This window comes from Rousettus aegyptiacus, unplaced genomic scaffold (assembly GCF_014176215.1).
Source record: "Rousettus aegyptiacus isolate mRouAeg1 unplaced genomic scaffold, mRouAeg1.p scaffold_m13_p_10, whole genome shotgun sequence".
Taxonomy (NCBI): Eukaryota; Metazoa; Chordata; class Mammalia; order Chiroptera; family Pteropodidae; genus Rousettus; species Rousettus aegyptiacus.
Window position 1 is genome coordinate 48,207,280 of NW_023416285.1, and position 19,651 is coordinate 48,226,930.

Here is a 19,651-nt window from a genome sequence, read left to right on the forward strand (position 1 = left end):
AGATTGATTCCTAAGAGAAAAACAAAGATTTCCCACCCACTCATATTCTATATTTGTTATCACAAGTTACATACAGAATTTTTTAGAATGAACATTTTCCATAATTTTTCTTTTAAAAAGTCATATTTGTGATTTAGTTCATGACTCTGCCATTCTGTCTTATTAGGATTGAAGATGTGACTTTTTCCTCAGATGGTATGGCTCTCAATGGAAAGTTATTAAGCTAGAAATTGCTGCTATAATTACCAGCATGTTGAATCTGAACTATAAGGAAGAAGATTTAACAGGATATAAAATGTAGGCTCAGATAAAATTTTATTTTCTTATTTTTAAAAGTGTTGTAATATTTTTCAGTGTTAAAATTCACTTTTGAGTATGATGATCAAGAAATAACAAGATACCAAACATAGAAATTATACAGTTTTATAATTTTCTCTGTTGCTTCTTAATCCACTAAAAATAACTTCACAATACAACAATTTTAGGTAGCTTCTTTGTTGCTTTCTTTGGTTTCCACTTCTTTAGGCAACAATGGCTCGACCTTTAATAGCAAACCTTCACTAGTCGAACTTCGAAGAAAAGCTCGTACCACAAAAGGTCCTGGAAACAAAGACAAGAATCAACTTTCCACCTAATGCTGTGGATTCTGTGGCAGAAAACATGGTCAAGCTTTAAATCCTTTTTCTGAAATATGATGCAACCCTGGCAGAAATAAATCCAATGGTAGAAGATTTAGATTGAACTGTGCTATGTATAGATGCAAAGACCAATTCTGATTCAAATTCAGCTTATCGCCAGAAGAAAATCTTTGACCCACAGGACTAGACCTAAGAACATGAAAGGGACAAAGATGTAGCTAAGGCAGATGTCAACTACATTGGTCTAGATGGAGTATATAGGATGTCTAGTAAATGACACTGGTTTGGCTCTAGCCATAATGGATATAATAAAACTTCATGGGGAGACTCCAGCCAAATTTCTTGATGTTAGTGGTGGCACCACAGCCCATCAGTAACAGAAGCATTTAAGATTATCACTTTAGATAAAAAGGTACTGGCAATTCTGGTAAACATTTTTTTAGAGAAATCATGTGGTGTGTGCGGTGTAATGTTATTGCACAGGGTATAGTCATGGCAGTAAAGGATCTGGAAATTAAAATACCCATTATGGTATGGTTACAAGGTACACAAGTTGATGATGCTAAGGCACTGCTAACAGATAGTGGACTTGAAATTCTTGCTTGTGATGATTTGGTTGAAGCTGCTAAAATGGTTATAAAGGTCTGTGAAATAGTACCTTAGCCACGCAAGCCCAGGTGGATGTGAAATTTCAGTTGCCAAACGGATCTGAGAACCCAGTAGATGGCTGAAAGTGTTAAATGTGCTTTAAGTGTTAAAAATACAGTGTTCTGAATTATTATTGTTATTTTTCTCTTTAAGTGCGTGAAGACTGTAATTGCCACCTAATCACAAAAACTTTTCAAATCATTTGATCTGCATTTAATTCTATTGCTGAAAACAGACTATTTGTATAAAGAATGTGTAATGCAGTTATCTACTTTCTTTTATTGCAGCCTCTTCTTTTTCACTTCTACAGAATGTCACTTACAATATGCCAGTTTGTTATTGTTGGATATAACATTTTTCATTGATATGAGTCCTATGAATAAAGTATATATGAAGATAAAGCTTCACTCTTTCATGTTGAATATATATCTAATAACTAGCCTCATTAGAACAATGTATTAAAAATTTTATATAAGAAGTGTTTTCTTCAACACCAAATAACTAACGAAATATATCACTACCTATAAACAGAGCTTTCGACCACTCCCCAGAATATTCAAGTATTGCAGTGAAATAACTTGTTAATTATTTGAACATTGTTTTAATCATTACAAAATGATAACTGCAAGTCTTCAAGATCCTGTGGTATTAAGAAGAACCTATAGGTTTGTATCAAATAAAGGTATATTTACTAAGGACGTGGCAGACAAAATTAACAATTTCAATTTAAGTTAGTAACACCTCTCCATGTGGGAAAAAAAATAAGATTAAGAAAGCTAGTGCCAGTGACAAAGTGAATGGTCTGGCTTCACAATATCATTTCATAAATATAGTTTCTATTTAATGCCATTGTAAGTTTAGGCACCATAGTTACAATTCTCTTTAAAACTTTAGTTAATGGTAAAAATAATGTGGGAATTTACAAAGGTTTCAGGAAGTAAAATATTTCCTTAACGTTAAAAGAGGTCTCTCTAAACGACTATACTTGTAAATAAGGTAATTAGGAACCCTTCAGAGAATTCACTTTTATTTATTTAATCCCTGGAAATACTGTTGCTATTGTAGTTGCATATTAACTTGATTGTTTTCTTAATATTTTATATTTTAAAAGTATCACAGGGCTATAGGGAAGTCTACCCAGCAACTCACTTACCCAAATTCAGTGGTCTGTGCCTACAAACTTCATTGATGACTGCTTGCAAATTGGCAGTTATCTGGTCACTTGACATATCTAGCTGAAAAGAAAGGGTATATAACATTAATGATGTGAAAGTGAGAAGACAGTAAAAATTTTGGTAACTGTATCAGTATTTACTCTAGGCAGCATTCTCACATATTTAATTAATGTAAATTACCTATTAAGAGACCCTACTGTGAAAGAAAAACTTTCTATAACTCTTCTTTTAGAATGCTACATTTACATCTTTACATGGCAAGAGTTAATTACCTTACAGAACATATTACGGCAAAATATTTTGAAGTTGTTCCACTTGAGATTCCTTGATTTCCAAGTAATTTCCCCAAAGCATATCCTGGGTCAGAATATACTACACCTCACTTAATCCCTACCCTGAAGGAAGTAGCGATATTTTCTCTTGAAGTTATTTGTTGATTTACTTTTAAAGGAAACTTAGAAAATGTTTAGAAATTAATGCTTTCTAAATCTAAAATAAAACTACTTGACTACACACATTCAGACAACACATATCTAACACAGAGACATTTTTAGGATGTTATATTAACACACTAAATATGGAATAACAATTATCCTGCTAGTTAGCAAAAACTACAGTAAGTAAATATATATAGTGAATGAGACCTATTCATAAAACTCCTAAACCAAGCTCACAGCTTTGGAAAGTCCTTACGTTTATAATTCAAATTCAAACATGTTGCTATTCTTAAACATGCCAGTTAAAACCAGATATCACATTCCAATGTTTAGAGAATTTTGCACTTTGCCAAATGAATCAATTTCTTAAAATCCATATAAAATTTAAAACAGCACAACAGGCAAAATTCACACAGTGAGAGTTCAAGTTTAAACAAGATTCCTACTTTCAAATGACTCTGAGACCATTGTAAGAAATGTGCCCTGTTAACATAAAGAGAATTCCTCCTGAAAAAATTATTCTCATCATCGTCATTTATTCAACGCACTCTTGCGTGTAATGCAAAACCAAACCCTAAATGAGAAGGTTCGGCCATGATTGAAGGAATTTTTATTTTATGCCAATCTATAAGGAGTTCTGGGAGGGAAAAAATCAAGCAATGCTTAGTTCACCTCACTAAGTCCTCAGACTTTACAGACTTTAATTTGCATTGAAGTAAGAAGTACACTGCAGACAAGGCATCTTATATTTATTATGTTAAAAACAAAACAAAAAGCCAAGATATCAACATGTGTTCCTGTCTCCTTTCATCTCCTTCTTAATTCTTCAGTTTACCTCAAAGTGTCCTTTTTACTATTAACGGTAGTAACCATTACACATCTAATAAATTCCTCTACCTTCTGTTAAAGACCTATACTTACCTTAACTTTAGGATAGTAAAAGATACAAGAAAAAGATGTCCAACATATCTTTTTAACACATTAATCTATACTATTATACTATATACACTAAACTTACCAGGTTGTTGTAACTATTTTATACTTTGTGAAAACTTATATTGCCATTCCTACAGTAAGCTAAAATAACAACACAGCTTTAGAAATGGAAAACAATTACTTCCCCTGCAACTTTCATTGTTAGAATGACTTTAATCATTTAAGTTTTAAAATACATAATTTTAAAAATTATATTATCCAAATTATATTACCTCTACTCTTTACTATGAGTACTATGTCTTCGACTAAAGTTTAAAATGTGTATAGCCATAATATTTCATTTTACTTTTTCTTTAAGATATTGTGCAAAATTATGAAAAAAGTTATATATTTTATGGGCATAATTGACTACTTAATTGGCTGTGGATGACAAGCTAGCTATGCACACAAACAAAATGTATAGATGCATAAGAATTTGGGGGGGCAGATATTGATCTAAAGATAATTCATGAAAGCAGCATTTGCAAGTTGCTCTACCTATAACCTATATCTCAGTTACTCTGCATTTCCAATAGTGTTTTCCCATGCAAGAACTCTTTGTGGACTTATGAAGGCAAGGATGACCATTTTGAGGAGACAATGTTACCTGTTAGGTTCTCAACAGCAGAGCCTAAGACTTGGTACAGCAGGGGCAAAAACAAAAAAACAAAAAACAGGGATGGGCTGACCTTGAAGGGGATTTTGAATTATGTTAAACACCATATTTATGTGTGTGCACATGTATATTTGAATATATACTAGTCACAATACTATGTTTAGCTAAAGGGATTATCCACTACAGAAATAGTTATTCCTCATTCTGTAGCAGAGATATTTTCAGGAAGACTGCTTTAATAAATCCTACCTTCTGCTTAACATCCTTTATTATGTCAGATATAATACCTTATGCCGACTACATGGAAGACTTACCAAAGATATCAGAGTGGTGGTCACTGAATACAGGTGAACTCTATGTCTATTTCTTTGTTTGAATCATCACATTTTCCTCTTTCCATGTAATTCCTAACTTTTGTCTTCAATCACTTTCTACCATTATAGAAAACTAAAAACCAGGGGTTCTTAACCATTTTTGTCCCTTTGAGATTCAGATATATGCAGGGCAAATTGTAGTCATGAACATGTCTAAGGCAGTGATTCTTAAATGTTTTTCAGGTTATCAAACCTTATTCCAGAAAAATGCACACAGGCACACAAAAAAAATTTAGCCTACATCTTCGTGGATTCTCTGGTTAAAAGAAAGGGGAAGAGGGAACAAAGTTTCCTAAGCAAAGTGTGTCAGTTAAAAGAGATCCCTGGGGTACACTTTGAGAATTGCCAGTACAGAGGTAAGTCTGTTCAAATATTTTGGGGGACTAAGAGCTACAATGTAGAAAAAGGATTCAACTTAATATTTTTAGAAAGGACAGAACTAAACAAAAATAGCAAAGTATATATACATGATTATTAAACAACCGTATCTTCCTAACGTGGCTAGCTTGTCACTGTAAATGTACTGAAAGTCTCTAGATGACTGATCATCTCTAAATAAAAACTACAGATAGGACTACTATACTTTGGAAAAGCATTTGTTAGAACATCTGACCTCCAAAATCTCTTCTAAGTGCAATGTTCTAAGATGAAGTAAAGCCAAGCATATGGTTTCTGCAAATAGGCCAATACTCTTAATCCCCACGACTCCTAACAGTCTAAACCAAGAAAAGAAAGATAATCTGTGTGTCTCCTACATAACATTAGGAAAGTTAATAATTGATTAAGCAACTGTTTATTGGGTTTAACTCTTAGTCAAGCTCCATTCTAAGCATTACAGATACACTACCATTTATGTCTCCCAAGACGTAAACCATTTTATAGGTTCCTTTCCCAAGTTTCCCTCTCTCCCTGTTCTCCCCAGTATTTTCTGGTTCCCGGAGGCTTTTTGGCACTCTGCCCAAAAGATGGGGTTTTATTTACCTCATTTTGCCACTTACTTTGTGCAACTGTTCCTGTAGTAGGGTCCAACTGCCAGGAGGTCAGACACAGGGGAAAAAACAAAGGCAGCATGCACCACCTTCTTATGACCACAGATTCCTCAATCAGAAAGGAAGGCTCCCCTTACTCGAAGTTTTAGATATCTACATTCTCTGCACTCACTGCCACTGCTAGAAGCCATGGTCTCTACTTCTCAAGCCTAAAGTAGAGGGATTTCCTGGAGCTCCCCGCTGACTGCACTGATGTCTACTTCCTGGTTTCAGGCTATGCTGAGACCAGGACATCGGACAACATGGGAAAAACAGCAAACTCCCTGCCAGTTTAGTGGTACTTCAAATTCTGGTCTTTCTTATTTCACCTGCCACTATTTACTTTTCAAAGTCTTCAAATAGCTGCTTCATGTATTCTGTCTCGTCTTATAATAGCTGTATTTGTGGGAGAAATGTGGTGTCATGTGATTATACCATCTCATCTGGAACTGGAACTTCCCAAGCTTAGGTATTATGAATTTATATTTCAGAGCTGATAAACTTTTTCTGTAAAGGACCAGATAGTAAATGGTTTAGGCTTTGAGGGCCACATATAATTCCTGCAGCATATTCTTTTCTCTTTAAAAGACCATTCTAAGTTCACAGGTATAAAATAGACCATAGAGCTATTGTTTGTCAATTCCTATATTAGAATACATTATTTGTCTCCAAACATATAAAAATGCATGCAAAGACAAGCTGTAGAATGAGTTATGCTTTATATCACTTTAACAAATTAATATCTACCAAAACCTAAATGGAGGAAGGAGGGTGCTTTTAGACACAAGCAGCTTTCATCCTTGCTTATGATAAAGTTGTTTGGAAAATACTTAATTTTCTGTTTATATTTATTTAATAATTCATAATAGGGTCTAAAAGCTGTCTTATTTACTGTAAATACTATATTGGTGAGTATTATTTGTTTAGAAGTAACATTAATGAAAGTCATAAGGAATTATCTTTCATATCCATTCAATTTCTTCTCCAAGCATTTGGATAAAGACATAATTCTACAAAGCTATCATACTTATTACTGGTTTTTGAAGTAAAGCTAACAAAAGCAAGCTGTGTGTGCATAATACTGACAACTACTTATTAACAAATGGACTGGCAAACAAGAAAAAGCATATCAGCTTACTCTCCTTTTATATAATATGCCATTTTTATTTTTCATCTTTGTTATTCTGTTGATCAATGATCACTATGTCATTGCATAGGTAATGCAATTAACTGAAGAGAAAAATTAGCTGTTTCTGTCAAATGATGTGGTTCTTCTTATGCTCTTATTTATATCTAATAGAAGGGGAACTCACACTTTCAATTCCCCCAAATTCTGAGAAATGATCATCTGATTTCATGACAGTATAGGTAAGAACACTGGAAATAATAAATTATTTTTGGTTCTAATATTCCTACTGGTAAGAACATTTATAAAAATCTATCCAAAGGATATAACCTAAAATACAACAAGGATTATTCATCCTAATTAAATATATATTTTTCACAATAAAGCATCAAGTAAAATGCTGGTTCATATTAGATTCTGGATAAATGTTAGTTTCTCCTCTTTCTTAGTAGCATATTATTGGAGGGTTACAATCTACTGCCAAAATACTTCCTTTAATTTTAATGAGAACAAGTATAGAATTTGACTTTTACATTCTGCAGTTTACTTTCCTCTCTTCATAATTTCCTTGTCTATGTCACGGCATGCTGTAGTATACCAAAAATAATGTAGCCCCCAAAAAGTTAATCATCAACTAGAAGGGAGGAAAAGGAGAAGTGGCAGTGAACCATGAGCCAATGGGATGCTGTCTTTTAACCAACTATTGTTTGTACCTAATTGATTTAAGCAATATTCTTTGCTTGCTATTTTTTCAATTTATGGACCTAGTTCCTTCAAAATAATTCTTCAATTTCCATGTACTATATTATACACATCTTGTATGAACTCCAACATGTTCACTTTTCCTGTTCGAGCACGTTAATTAAAACTAAAGACTCTGATTTCAACATAAGATTTTATTATGTTTATTCCCTTGCCCTGAACTTGTTTATTTTTGTTATAATATACTTCATCTTTTATCAGCTGCCAGGTTGACAATATTCTTGCTACAAAACAATTCACTATTACACAAGCAAAGCACAGTGACACATGCCTATGAATGGACCATGAAGAAGAAAAAAAAGCACATCAAAGACTTTGACATTAAGTATGTCAAAGATCCAAATATATCTGAAACCCAGACAAGGAGCACTCGTTAAACCAGGTCTTGGCATGATCTGGCACAAACATAAATCTGAGCTGTCCTATCTTCTTTTTTCTTTGTAGAAAATGAGCTTAGGTTTGATTTCTCATTACTATTATTTGCAAGTCTTCAAAATCTGGATATTTTCATGATTTTAAAAGGGCTATCATTGTTTTTCATAATGAACTTACTGGTGGCACTAATTTGCAAATAATAATAATTCTATCAAATATGTTTTAAAAGTTTTAATGTAATAAATGAGTAATATGAATAAAATTATAGGAAAACATTTAAATATCTTTAGAGAACAAATTTATGTTAAAAACATTTTTATTATAAACAACTGATTTGTCATTAACTCAAGCAGCATTTACTTAGCAAAAATTTTTGATTAGATACTCTGTGTAATCAAAATTAAGTTGCATGTCACTGAAAAAAAAATTCTATGGTATTTACTTCCCACTAATTCATACTAATTTTCCCATAAATTTAATTATATTTTTCATGTCTTTCCAAATTGTAGGCAGGCATACAGGAAGGAAGGAATTGTAGAAAAGAGTGGGTGGCGGAAGGGGAGAAAAGAAAAAAGAGAAAAAGAAAAACTTCGAAGACCTATTAAAAGAAAAAAAAAGAAAGAGAAAAAGGGAGGGAGGGAAGAAGAAAAAGGAAAAGAGGAACCTGAAATCAAACATCAAAGACAAACTATAAATTGTAATAATTATTTTTAAATCATATCGAATAATTCTCATTAAAGTATCAGAAATGAACAAGAGATTAAAAGAGAGAGTAAAACCACCTTGAATGTTCAAATAGGAAAGAAAATATTGTCAGGCTGATCAAAAGCCTCATCAGTCGTCATCGTCGTCGTCGTCATCGTCGTCATCATCATCATCATCATCATGACGTATCATCATCATCATTTATCATCATCATCATCATCATCATGTATCATCACCATCATTTATCATCATCAACATTTATCATCATCATCATCATGTATCATCATCACCATTTATCATCATCATCATTTATCATCATCATCATCATCATCATCATGTATCATTTATCATCATCATCATGTATCATCATCATCATTTATCATCAGCATCATCATCATCATTTATCCTTGACTTAAGCGTCATCTAAAATACTCCAGACTAGAGGGTAAGGCCTGGCTGCCAGAGTTCTGGTAAGCAAGTTAGGGAAGAGGGATGGTGTGGGGGTTAGGGTGAGGGTGAAGAAAAAAAAGGATTTCTCAGCATACACAGTATTCACTTAATCTCCTCTCTGTTTTGAATTTTCTCAACTCCTGATCTCCTCCATTTTAGAAACCCTCTGTTTTAATCTTTCTGGCCTACTGCTGGCATGGTAAAGGACAGTTACCCATGAAGTATGTAGGAATCTTAAATAGTCTTCAACTAATCCTACCTATTTCAGAGGGCTCTTGCCCCATTCCCATATATACCACAGTCAAGAGGTATCTAGAGTCAGAACCTAACTAAGCCTTTTTAAAGATCCTGAAATTTAGATTGTAATTTTTTGGCTTTCTCTATTGCTGACTCAGGATTTGGTATTTTCTAATCAGTTACTACTGTATTCAATCTACTATCTTTACCTGGAAGTCTCAGAACACAGATTATTTTCAAGTGTCCATGAAACACTTGGAAAAAAAGAATATTATTCTTACACTATAGGCCAAAATGAAAGTGTCAATAAGTTTTTAAAAAGTAGAAATTACAAAGGATGCATTCATTCTTCAACCATAAGACAAAATAGAATATAATAAAAATTTAAACAAGCCAAAAAGGTTTCAAATTTTAAAATTCTTTCAAATGTGAATAAAAACCATGACCAAGTATTTATAAAATAATGACAAGAATATTAAATATCAAAACAAGAAATTCAAGGCAAATTCAGAAGTTAAACTCATTATCAAAAAAATAATGAAAACTCACAAATCTCATACAAAACTTAGAAAACCAGAAAATCAACAACCAAACCTCAGGGCACCAGGATAAAGAAAAAGAGAAAAATCAATAAATTGTAAAGAAAAAAGTAGCAATAAATAAATTATAAAACTTCTACTAAAAATGGTACTTTCAAAAGCATATACAGGAGAATGACCTATTCTTACTCTACGCATGTAAAAATATTTAGGGGTGAAGTGTTATGATGTCTGCAACTTAACTTTAAGTGGTTCAGAAAATAAAGAGTATCTAATATTTTCTCTAAGCAAAGTACTCTTATTAGTTTTTCTAAGCAAATGTAACAAAATTGGTAAATTTAGATGATAAATATAGAAGTGGTCACTGTACTATTTTTCAACTTTTCCATTCATTTAAGACTTTTCAAAATAAAAAACTGGGGAAAAGATATGCCATCAATGAGGAAATTTACAAACAGCAGCTTAACTAGAGGTAAGGCTTCATGAAGCAATAAATTCCAAGAAAATGTGTGATATTTCATTACTTTCTTACCTGAAATGTTATGAGTATAATTTAATTTCTTGTTAGATTTTCTTTTCAAAAGTGCTATGAACCCAAGAAGTCCCCAATGTTCTAAAATAAAATGAAGATAAAACATCAAGATTTCTGATTTTATGATTTTTCAAAAAATTTTTTCACTGGTCTTTTTAAAAAAATCCTCACTTGTGTGTACATGTATACTTGAAAAGAATTACTTTGAAGTGAAAAATTAAAAAAGAAACAGTTGATTGGAATATGGCAGGTCCTCACTAAATAGTCTTTTGAAAACCATACACTTGTTATATAAGGTATGGAAAATTCTACCAAGTTGCCGCACTAACAAAAAAAGCACTTATAAAGGGGCCAAAACTATAAAAAATAAAAGATCTGAAACTAAGACGATTTCATGGTACATTACAACCTTTTAAAGGTCCCATGTGTATTATAACACAAATCTTTCTTTTTATTCTGAAACTTTAACTTTATTAATCCCCAAAGATGTTTCAGTTAGAATTGATTTGAAAATCAAAGTCATTTCCCATGAAAACTATAAGACTTCTTACATATGTGAGAATCTATTGAACTAGGTTCGCACATAAAAGGTAGCTAGTTGCTACTTGAAATATACAAAACCATGGGTCTGATTTTATAGGCTCTTTTAGGAGTATATATAATAGGCCATAAGAGTCATATAATTTATTCTGGTATTACATACCATGATAGGTTAAACACACCAAATAAGCACTTTCCAAATTTTCCTTTAAACAACAGTTCATGTCTTCTTTTCTAGACAAATGCTTCCTATTATAAATTTTAATGTGCCATATTTTATACTTGCAGTAACTCTTTTCTTAGTGAAAAGTTTTATCCTTTAATCTCCACCACTTTCGGCAAATGAAACCTAACTGCAATGTATATTTGTTTTTTTAAAATATGTGAGGCAGTTAACATTAACAAAAATGAAATGACAGAACATTTTAGTTTTTGACAAATAGAAAAGAATTATGCGTGCCTCTGTAAAATGGTAAAGTCAATACTAATAGAAAATTAGAAATAACTTTTACCTTTCAATAAAGGATAAGTTAAAACCAATCAACAATGCAACTGGCTTAAAATTACACCTACAAGTGTTGTGGAAAAGCAGGCCGGAGGCTGAATATCTTAAATCACACAAGGAATATATCAGTGAGAAAAACAAAGCAGGTTCTGAGAGCCTCACAGATAACATAAACAGATTTGTGGTATGTTATAAAATACTAACAGGCACTCTTTGAAAATTACTTCAAAGTCTTTATTCTGCCAGGTTTATGCTATAATAACCTAGACATTGTTTAATTTTCTTGTGTAATGTTAAAATATGTACCTGACTAAGCATTCCTATAATAAACAGAGGACAAGATAATTCTGACTCTCATTTTGTAAAATTCCAGTAATTAAAATTTTCACTTTCAATATTGCTCCACAAGGATTGCTACAAAAGTTTAGTATAAATCAAAATTTGAAAAAATAAAACATTGAATTATTTTATATTACATATGTCTTTTAATAATTTCTAACTGATCTTCAATTGGCAGTAGCTTTTGTTGATTCATACATTTGTACATTTATTCATTTGACAATTATTTAGTGATCAACTACTATCTGCCAGGCACTATTCTACGAACTGGCAATAGAGCAATAAACAAAAGAAACAAAAATTTCCTTTTCTTTTCTTATTTTTGTGGTTTCTTGGTTCTTCCTCAGCTATGGCAAAACTTTGTCTCTCAAATCCATGCCCTCTTTTAAATAATTAAAGTTCTAGCTGAGCACATGGCCACATAGCTAGCACTACTTAGCACACAGCTAAGTTACGTGACTAACTCTGGACCATGGGATTGGGGCAGGACTGATGACGGCAATGGTTCACATTCTTGAAAGAAAGCTGCTTGCTCTCCAGTTCCTGTTGTCTCCTTCACACTGACTACAAGTCAGACATGGTATCAGCAAGATTCAACCACAAAAAATTAAAGACTCCAGAAGAGGCAAAAAAAAACAAAAGGAAAGGAACTTTGATCCCTGGTTAACTCTATGAAGCAGAATAGCCCTGAGCTGCCTACCAGTTCAAATTTGGGAGAAAAATAACCCTCTATCATGGGTAAGTCACTGTTATTTTGTCCCTTTAAAACACCTGAACTAATACAGATGTAAAGTAATCCATTCATCATCTTACATATTATTTTAAAATATAAATGACCCTTAATTTACCTGATTTATATTTTCAAACTCCTCCTAGAAGCCATCCTTGACCTACTCCGTGCTATGATGACATCTACCATTGCTTCTTTTCAGCAACTTCCTTATATCTTACATATGTATATTTCTATTATCACACTGATCATACTTCTCTACTATTTATTTCCATATGTGGCTCCTGTACTAGATATATCTTTATTTTTTTAAAAAAATTCTTATCCTTTTTTGTATTACATTGTACCTAGCACAGAGTCAGTACTTAATAAATATTTGTCATACAGAATTTACACACTAAGTTGGTTGTTCTCATTTTTTTTTTTTTTGTCAATTAAGTGAGGATAATTTTTAAAATATAAAGGATACAGGGAAAATCTTTAATACATCACGGGTAAGAACAAAATCAGTCCCAAACATTGGGTAGAAAAGGCTTTATTTTTCATAGTTAGCAGAAGCCAGACAACCTCACTGTTTGTGAACATTTCAATTTTACAAGCAGTCAACCTTCTATGACCATGGCTCTTGTCAATTCCATTTAGTAGACACTAGTAAACAGAGCATGTCATGGTAGAATTGAGTCAGACAGGGTCCATTGTAAAGGGAGTCATAGTAAAGGACCCCACAGATAAAAAAAAAAAAAAAAAAAAAAAAAAGGGGAGTGGTGATTAATCAGGTCAGGTCTAGTAATATGAGAAGAAAGGGATCAAGAATGGGGGGATAGATGAAGAAACTCAGAATCTTAAGAAGTGGAACAGAAGACTATACCCAAAGCAGAAAACATTGGTAATATTCATTGAAATTTTTAAGCTGCTAAAAGTGCACATGCACACAAACACACACACAACCAGTAATTTACCACCTAACAAATGGACAAAATGATTATATTTGACAATACCTAAAGCTGGTGAGTGTGTGAGGCATTGTAACCCACTATCGGATGAATTATAAATCAGTGCAAATAGAGAGTAATTCGGTAATAGTTATGTTAAAATTTTCAACATATATTCTATTTCTAGAAATGTACGTTATAGGTATACTTGGAAAATTGGCAATATATATTCATAAGAATGTCATTAAAGTATCATTTGTAATTGCATCAAACTAGACACAAACAAAATGCCCATCAAAAGGGAACTGATTTGTACATAATCTTTGTAACCATGAAAAAGAATGCGGCAGATCTCTTTGTATTTTTGAAGACATCGAGGCTATATTAAATAGAAAAGGTACAGAATATTGTATGTGGCATAATATTGTGTAATTAAATGAACTTCTAAAGGGTGTTTATGTTTATGCCTTAACATTTCTGGAAGAACAAAATAAAACTACTAATAGAAGTCTCATAAGAAAATAATTGCAGAGAGAAGGGCTTTAGTGTTTCCTTACATATTTTTGTAAACTGAACTTAACCTACTGCATATATTAATTTGCAAATTTTAAAATGTCAACAGAGTATCTAGGCAGCAGAGTTATGACTATTATATTGTTTTCTATATTATAAGCTCAGATAAATCATTTTAAAATCATTTAATAACTATTTGAAATTAAACTGCTATTTAGAATATATAAACTGGACAAGGTACATGTTATGGCTCCACTTCATATTTTGAGAATCTGTCTTATTTTCATTTGTATTTCATGGAAAGAGCCGTATTTTTTCTAAAAAGTTAGGGTCCAGTTGTAGAAATGTATTTCTTCTTCCTCATAAACTTTTATTCAGTTTTATGCTTTAAGATCTTTTCCTTAAATATGATCATTTAGCAACTTACTTTTATCCCAACCAACTTATTTTTTATGCCAAGAGAAAATAAATGATGACTATGTGATAGCAATATAAACTGAAAAATAAAATATTCCAATAACAAACTGCTCTGTCTGCGCAATGTTCAACATATCATCTGAATGACATTTTCACTGATATGAGCATTTGATCTGATAGTGTGTAGACATAACCAATTTCATGAATACATAAATTATAGGTACAAATGGTAGAAAAGATGAAAAAGGAAACTAATTTATCTGTAAGTACTGCTGACAAATGTTAGATACTGGCTTGCTATAAGAGCATTAGTACAGTTCTGATATACAGAGGCAATAGTACTAGTGGTTGAGTTCTCATACCCAAAATGCAAATTCTCAAGCCAGATAACTAAGAGAGATCAACTGATTGTATTTATCACTTTGATACAGAAGGAAAACGAGCTTAAACAACTCAAGATCAATTTCCTATCACATCAAAAGTAGAACTGGATCATGAAGCCGTCTGCAGTACAGATTCTTTGCAGATTCATAACAAGGGACATGAGGATGATTTAACTAAATAAGATAGTCTCTCCTATACAGGCAAATTAAAATGCAAAATTAATAAATTTTGTTCTACAAGACACCATCTTTCTAGGGGTCAGCAAACCTTATTAAATACTTTAGGCTGCATAGGCCACATATGATCTCTGTAGCAAATTCTTTTTTTACTTTTTACAACCATTTATTGTTGTAAAGACCATCCTTAGCTTATAGACTGCACAAAAATAGGCCACTATAGCCTATGAGCTGTAGTTTGTTGACCCTGCTCTACATAAGCTGCTCTACATACCCTGTTTGCATCCAAAATGAGGACGGTTGATGCTGTCGGTGAGTGCCCTTTCATCTGCACATTCATTCTAAATCCGATTCTTATACAGGTGGTAACAACAACAAACATCCTCAGTATTTCCAACTATATAAGAATAACATCACTCATAGTACTCTTGAATTTTTAAAGAAGCAATATTACTTTTCCTTGAAATCCTTTTTTAAAATCAGTTATCTGATAATTGTAACAAATATTTCTATAGAATAATTATACTGTGTTCGATACAACTGTAAAAAGTTTTTTATTACCTTTTAAACAACTTTATTGAGGTATTCTTGACATACTACACATTTTAAATAACTGTATAGGCATTTTTGAATATCATATTAATTACCATTTTCTAACTTAAAATTCAATGACTTTTAAGTTGCAACCATCACCAAAATCAGTTTTAAAACATCAACACCACAATATTATCCCTAATGTACACTGTTAATGCCTGTTTCCTCCTGCTCCTGACATAGGCAACTACTAATCTACTTTTTGTCTTTATGGTTTTGTCTTTTCTGGATATTTCATATAAACGGTATCATATAATATGTGATTTCTGCACCTGGTTTCTTTCACTAAGCACAATGTTTCTGAGGTTCATCCACATCATAGAATGTATCCACAGTTTGTTCCTTTTTGTTGCTAAATCGTGTCCCACAGGATATGCTGCACATTCTTAGAGTCAATTTATTAAGTTGACATATGTATATACTCATGAAACTATCACCAGTCAGAATAACACATCAGTCATCCCTAAAACTCCTTGTGCTCCTTTGTAATCCTTCCTTCCAACCTATGTCCCTAAGGCAAGTATTGGTCTGTCTTCTGTCACTATACATTACTTTGCATTTGCCAGAATTTTATTTAAATAGAATCATATAGTATGCACTCTTTTTTGTCTGGCTTCTTTCACTCAGCATAATTATTTTAAAATTCATCCATGTTAAAGCATGTATCAGTAGTTTCTTTTTATTACTAAAGCATATTCTATTGTGCAGATATAACAAAGTTTGTTTATACATTCACCTGTCACTGGACATGTGGAATGTTTCCAGTTTTTGGCTATTAATAATAAAACTAATATAAGCATTTGTTTACAAGTCTTTGTATGAAGACTTGTTTTCATTTCTCCTGGACGAATATCTAAAAGTGAAATGACAGGATTATATAAATAGATTTTAAACTTCTTAAACTGACAAACTGTTTGCCAAAGAGGTTGTATCATTTTATATTCCCATAGTAACGTATAAGCATTCTGGTCCCTCCACATCCTCACCGACAGTATGGTAGTCTTTTTAATTTTAGCCATTCCAATGGATATGTATGTAGTAATATCTCATTGTAATTTTAATTTGTATTTACTTAACAACTAATAATGCTGAGCATATTTCAATGTGTTTGTCATCTGTTTGCCATGTGTTTGTCACACCTTGGTGAGGTGTAATCAAATCTTTTGCTGATTTTTAAAACTGGGTTGTTGTATTATTGAGTTTTTAGAGTTCTTTATATATTGTGGATTTATTAGATATATGATTTGCAAATATTTTATCCCAGTCTGTGATTTATCTTTTCATTCTCTTCACATGTATCTTTTAAAAAACAAAGCTTTTTAATTTTATAAAGTGCAATTTATCTATTTGTGGATCATGTTTTTGGTGCCATATTTAAGAAATCATTCCCTAACACACGTTTTTCTTCCAGAAGTATTATAATTTTAGCCTTTATATTTAGTCTTCAATATATTTTGAGTTAATTATATATGGTGAGAAGTATAGGTCAAGGTTCATTTTATTACATGTAGATATCTAATTGTTCCAATACTATCTGTTGAAAAAAACTATCACTTCTCCATCTTCTCCATTAAAAATGCTTTTCCACATTGTTTTAAATCAGTTATTATATGTTTTGTCTTTTGTTACTTTTGGACTTGCTATTCCATCCTATTGATCATTTTCTCTCTTTTGACATCAATACTATGCTGTCTTAATTACTGAAATCAGTTATACCTCCAACTTTGTTCTCTGTTAAAGTTGTTTTGGCTATTCTAGATCCTTTGTATTTCCATATGATTTTAAATCAACTTGTCAATTACTACAAAAAAGCTAATAGGATTTTGACTGAAACTATAATAAGTTTATACATCACGTTGGGGACAACTGACATCTTAACAATATCGGGCTTACTGATCCATTAATATGTTACATTTCATCAATTATTGAGATCTTTGTTTCTCCCAACTATGTTTTGAAGTTTTCAGTGTATGGATCCTTCACATCTTTTGTTAGAATTATTTCTAAGTATTTCATATTTTCCAATATTACTACGAATAGCACTTACTTTTAAATTTTACTTTCTACAAAAGAAACCATCAATACGACAAAGAGGCAATGAACCAAATGGGAGAAAGTATTTGCAAACAACACCTCTGATAAGGGGCTAATATCTAAAATATACGAAGAACTCATGCAATCCCACAATAAAAAATAATAAACAATCCAATTAAAAAATGGGCAGAGGACCTGAACAGATACTTCTCCCAAGAAGACATACAAACAGCCAACAGACATATGAAAAGATGCTCAATTGCACTAGCTGCTGGGGAAATGCAAATCAAAACTACAATGAGATACCATCCCACACCTGTTAGAATGATTATCATCAATAGGGCAAGTGTTGGAGAGTTATGAGGAAACAGGAACCCTCATATACTGCTGGTGGGAATGTAAACTGCTACAGCCACTATGGAAAACAGTATGGAGGTTCTTCAAAAAACTAAGAATAGAATTATCATATAATCCAGCAACCTCTCTTTTTGATATCCACCCCAAAATTTTAAAACGTTTATTTATAAAGATATATGCGCCCCAATGCTCATTGCAACAATATTCACGAAGGCCAAGACATGAAAACAACCAAAGTCCTTCAATAGATGACTGGATGAAGATGTCATACATATGTACAATGGAATATTAGCCGTACTGCCATCTGCGGCAACATGGACAGATCTTGAGATAATTATGCTAAGTGAAATAAGAGTCAGAAAAAGTTAAGAGCCATATGATTTCACTCGTACATGGGATATAAAACTGAAAGCAACAAGTGAACATCACAAACAGACTCATGGACATGGACAACAGTTTAGTGGCTACCAAAGGGAAGTGGGGAGGTAGATAAAGGTAAAGGGGGTCAAATACATGGTGGGAAGGAAATTTAACTTTGGATGGTGAATATACAATGCAATACACATATGATGTATTATTAAATTGTACACTTGAAACCTATGTCACCCCAATAAATTTAATTAAAATGTTTAAATTTCTAATTGTGGATGTTATATAGAGCAAAATTGATTTTTATATATTGATCTTGTATCCTGCAATCTTACTTAACTCTTTCTTTTCTAGTAGCTAGATCACGTCACCAGTGAATAGTGATAGTTTTATTTCTTCCTTTTTAATCAGGATGGCTTTTTTTTTTTTTTTTGTCTTATTATACTACATAGAATCCCTAGATCAATGCTGAACAGAAGTGGTGAGAGTAGATATTTTTATCTTGTTCTTGATCTTAAAAGGAAAGCATTCAGTCTTTCGTCACTAAGTATAATGTCAGCTGTTGGTATTTCTTAGATGCCTGTTATCAGCTTGAGGACATCAACTTCTATCCCTAGTGTGCTGAAACTTTTTAATTAGAAATGAATGTTGATTTCTGTCAAATGTATTCTCTGTATCTACTGATATGATCACATGGCTTTTGATTTAGTTTGTTAATATGGTAAATTACAACGATTGGCTGTTACATGTGAAAGTAACCTTGCATTCCTAGGATAAACCCTACTTGGTCATGATGCTATCCTTTTTATATATTACTGTATTCTATTTGCTAAAATTCAGTTTATAATTTTAACATCTATGTTTATGAATGATATTGGATGGTCATTTTCTTTGTCTGGTTTTGATATCAAGGTAATGCTGATTGCTTTAGGTGGGAGGGTAAATCAGGTTCCTGTTACTCCATTTCAACCAAAAGTAGATGTCTATTTAATACTTATTATGTCATCTTATATACCACTTCCTGGCTTTAGGAAAGTACATATCATTATTAACTTCATTTTACATATAGGGAACATGGGGGAAAACTGAAGCTCAGAGAGAAAAGTGGTGCCATTGTAATCTGGAACCAGAATTTGAACCAGAC

At 32.3% G+C, this 19,651-nt stretch overlaps 1 protein-coding gene across 1 annotated transcript in view; it reads right to left on the bottom strand.

Moving 5' to 3' along the window:
* Positions 1 to 291: 291 nt before the first annotated feature.
* MRPL1 (mitochondrial ribosomal protein L1) overlaps positions 292 to 19,651 on the bottom strand; it is a 57,066-nt gene continuing 37,706 nt past the window's right edge. The window contains 2 exon segments of the mRNA XM_016154418.2: positions 292 to 600; positions 2,440 to 2,521. Of these exon segments, the coding sequence (XP_016009904.2) occupies positions 482 to 600; positions 2,440 to 2,521 (201 nt within the window). The 3' untranslated portion in view covers positions 292 to 481.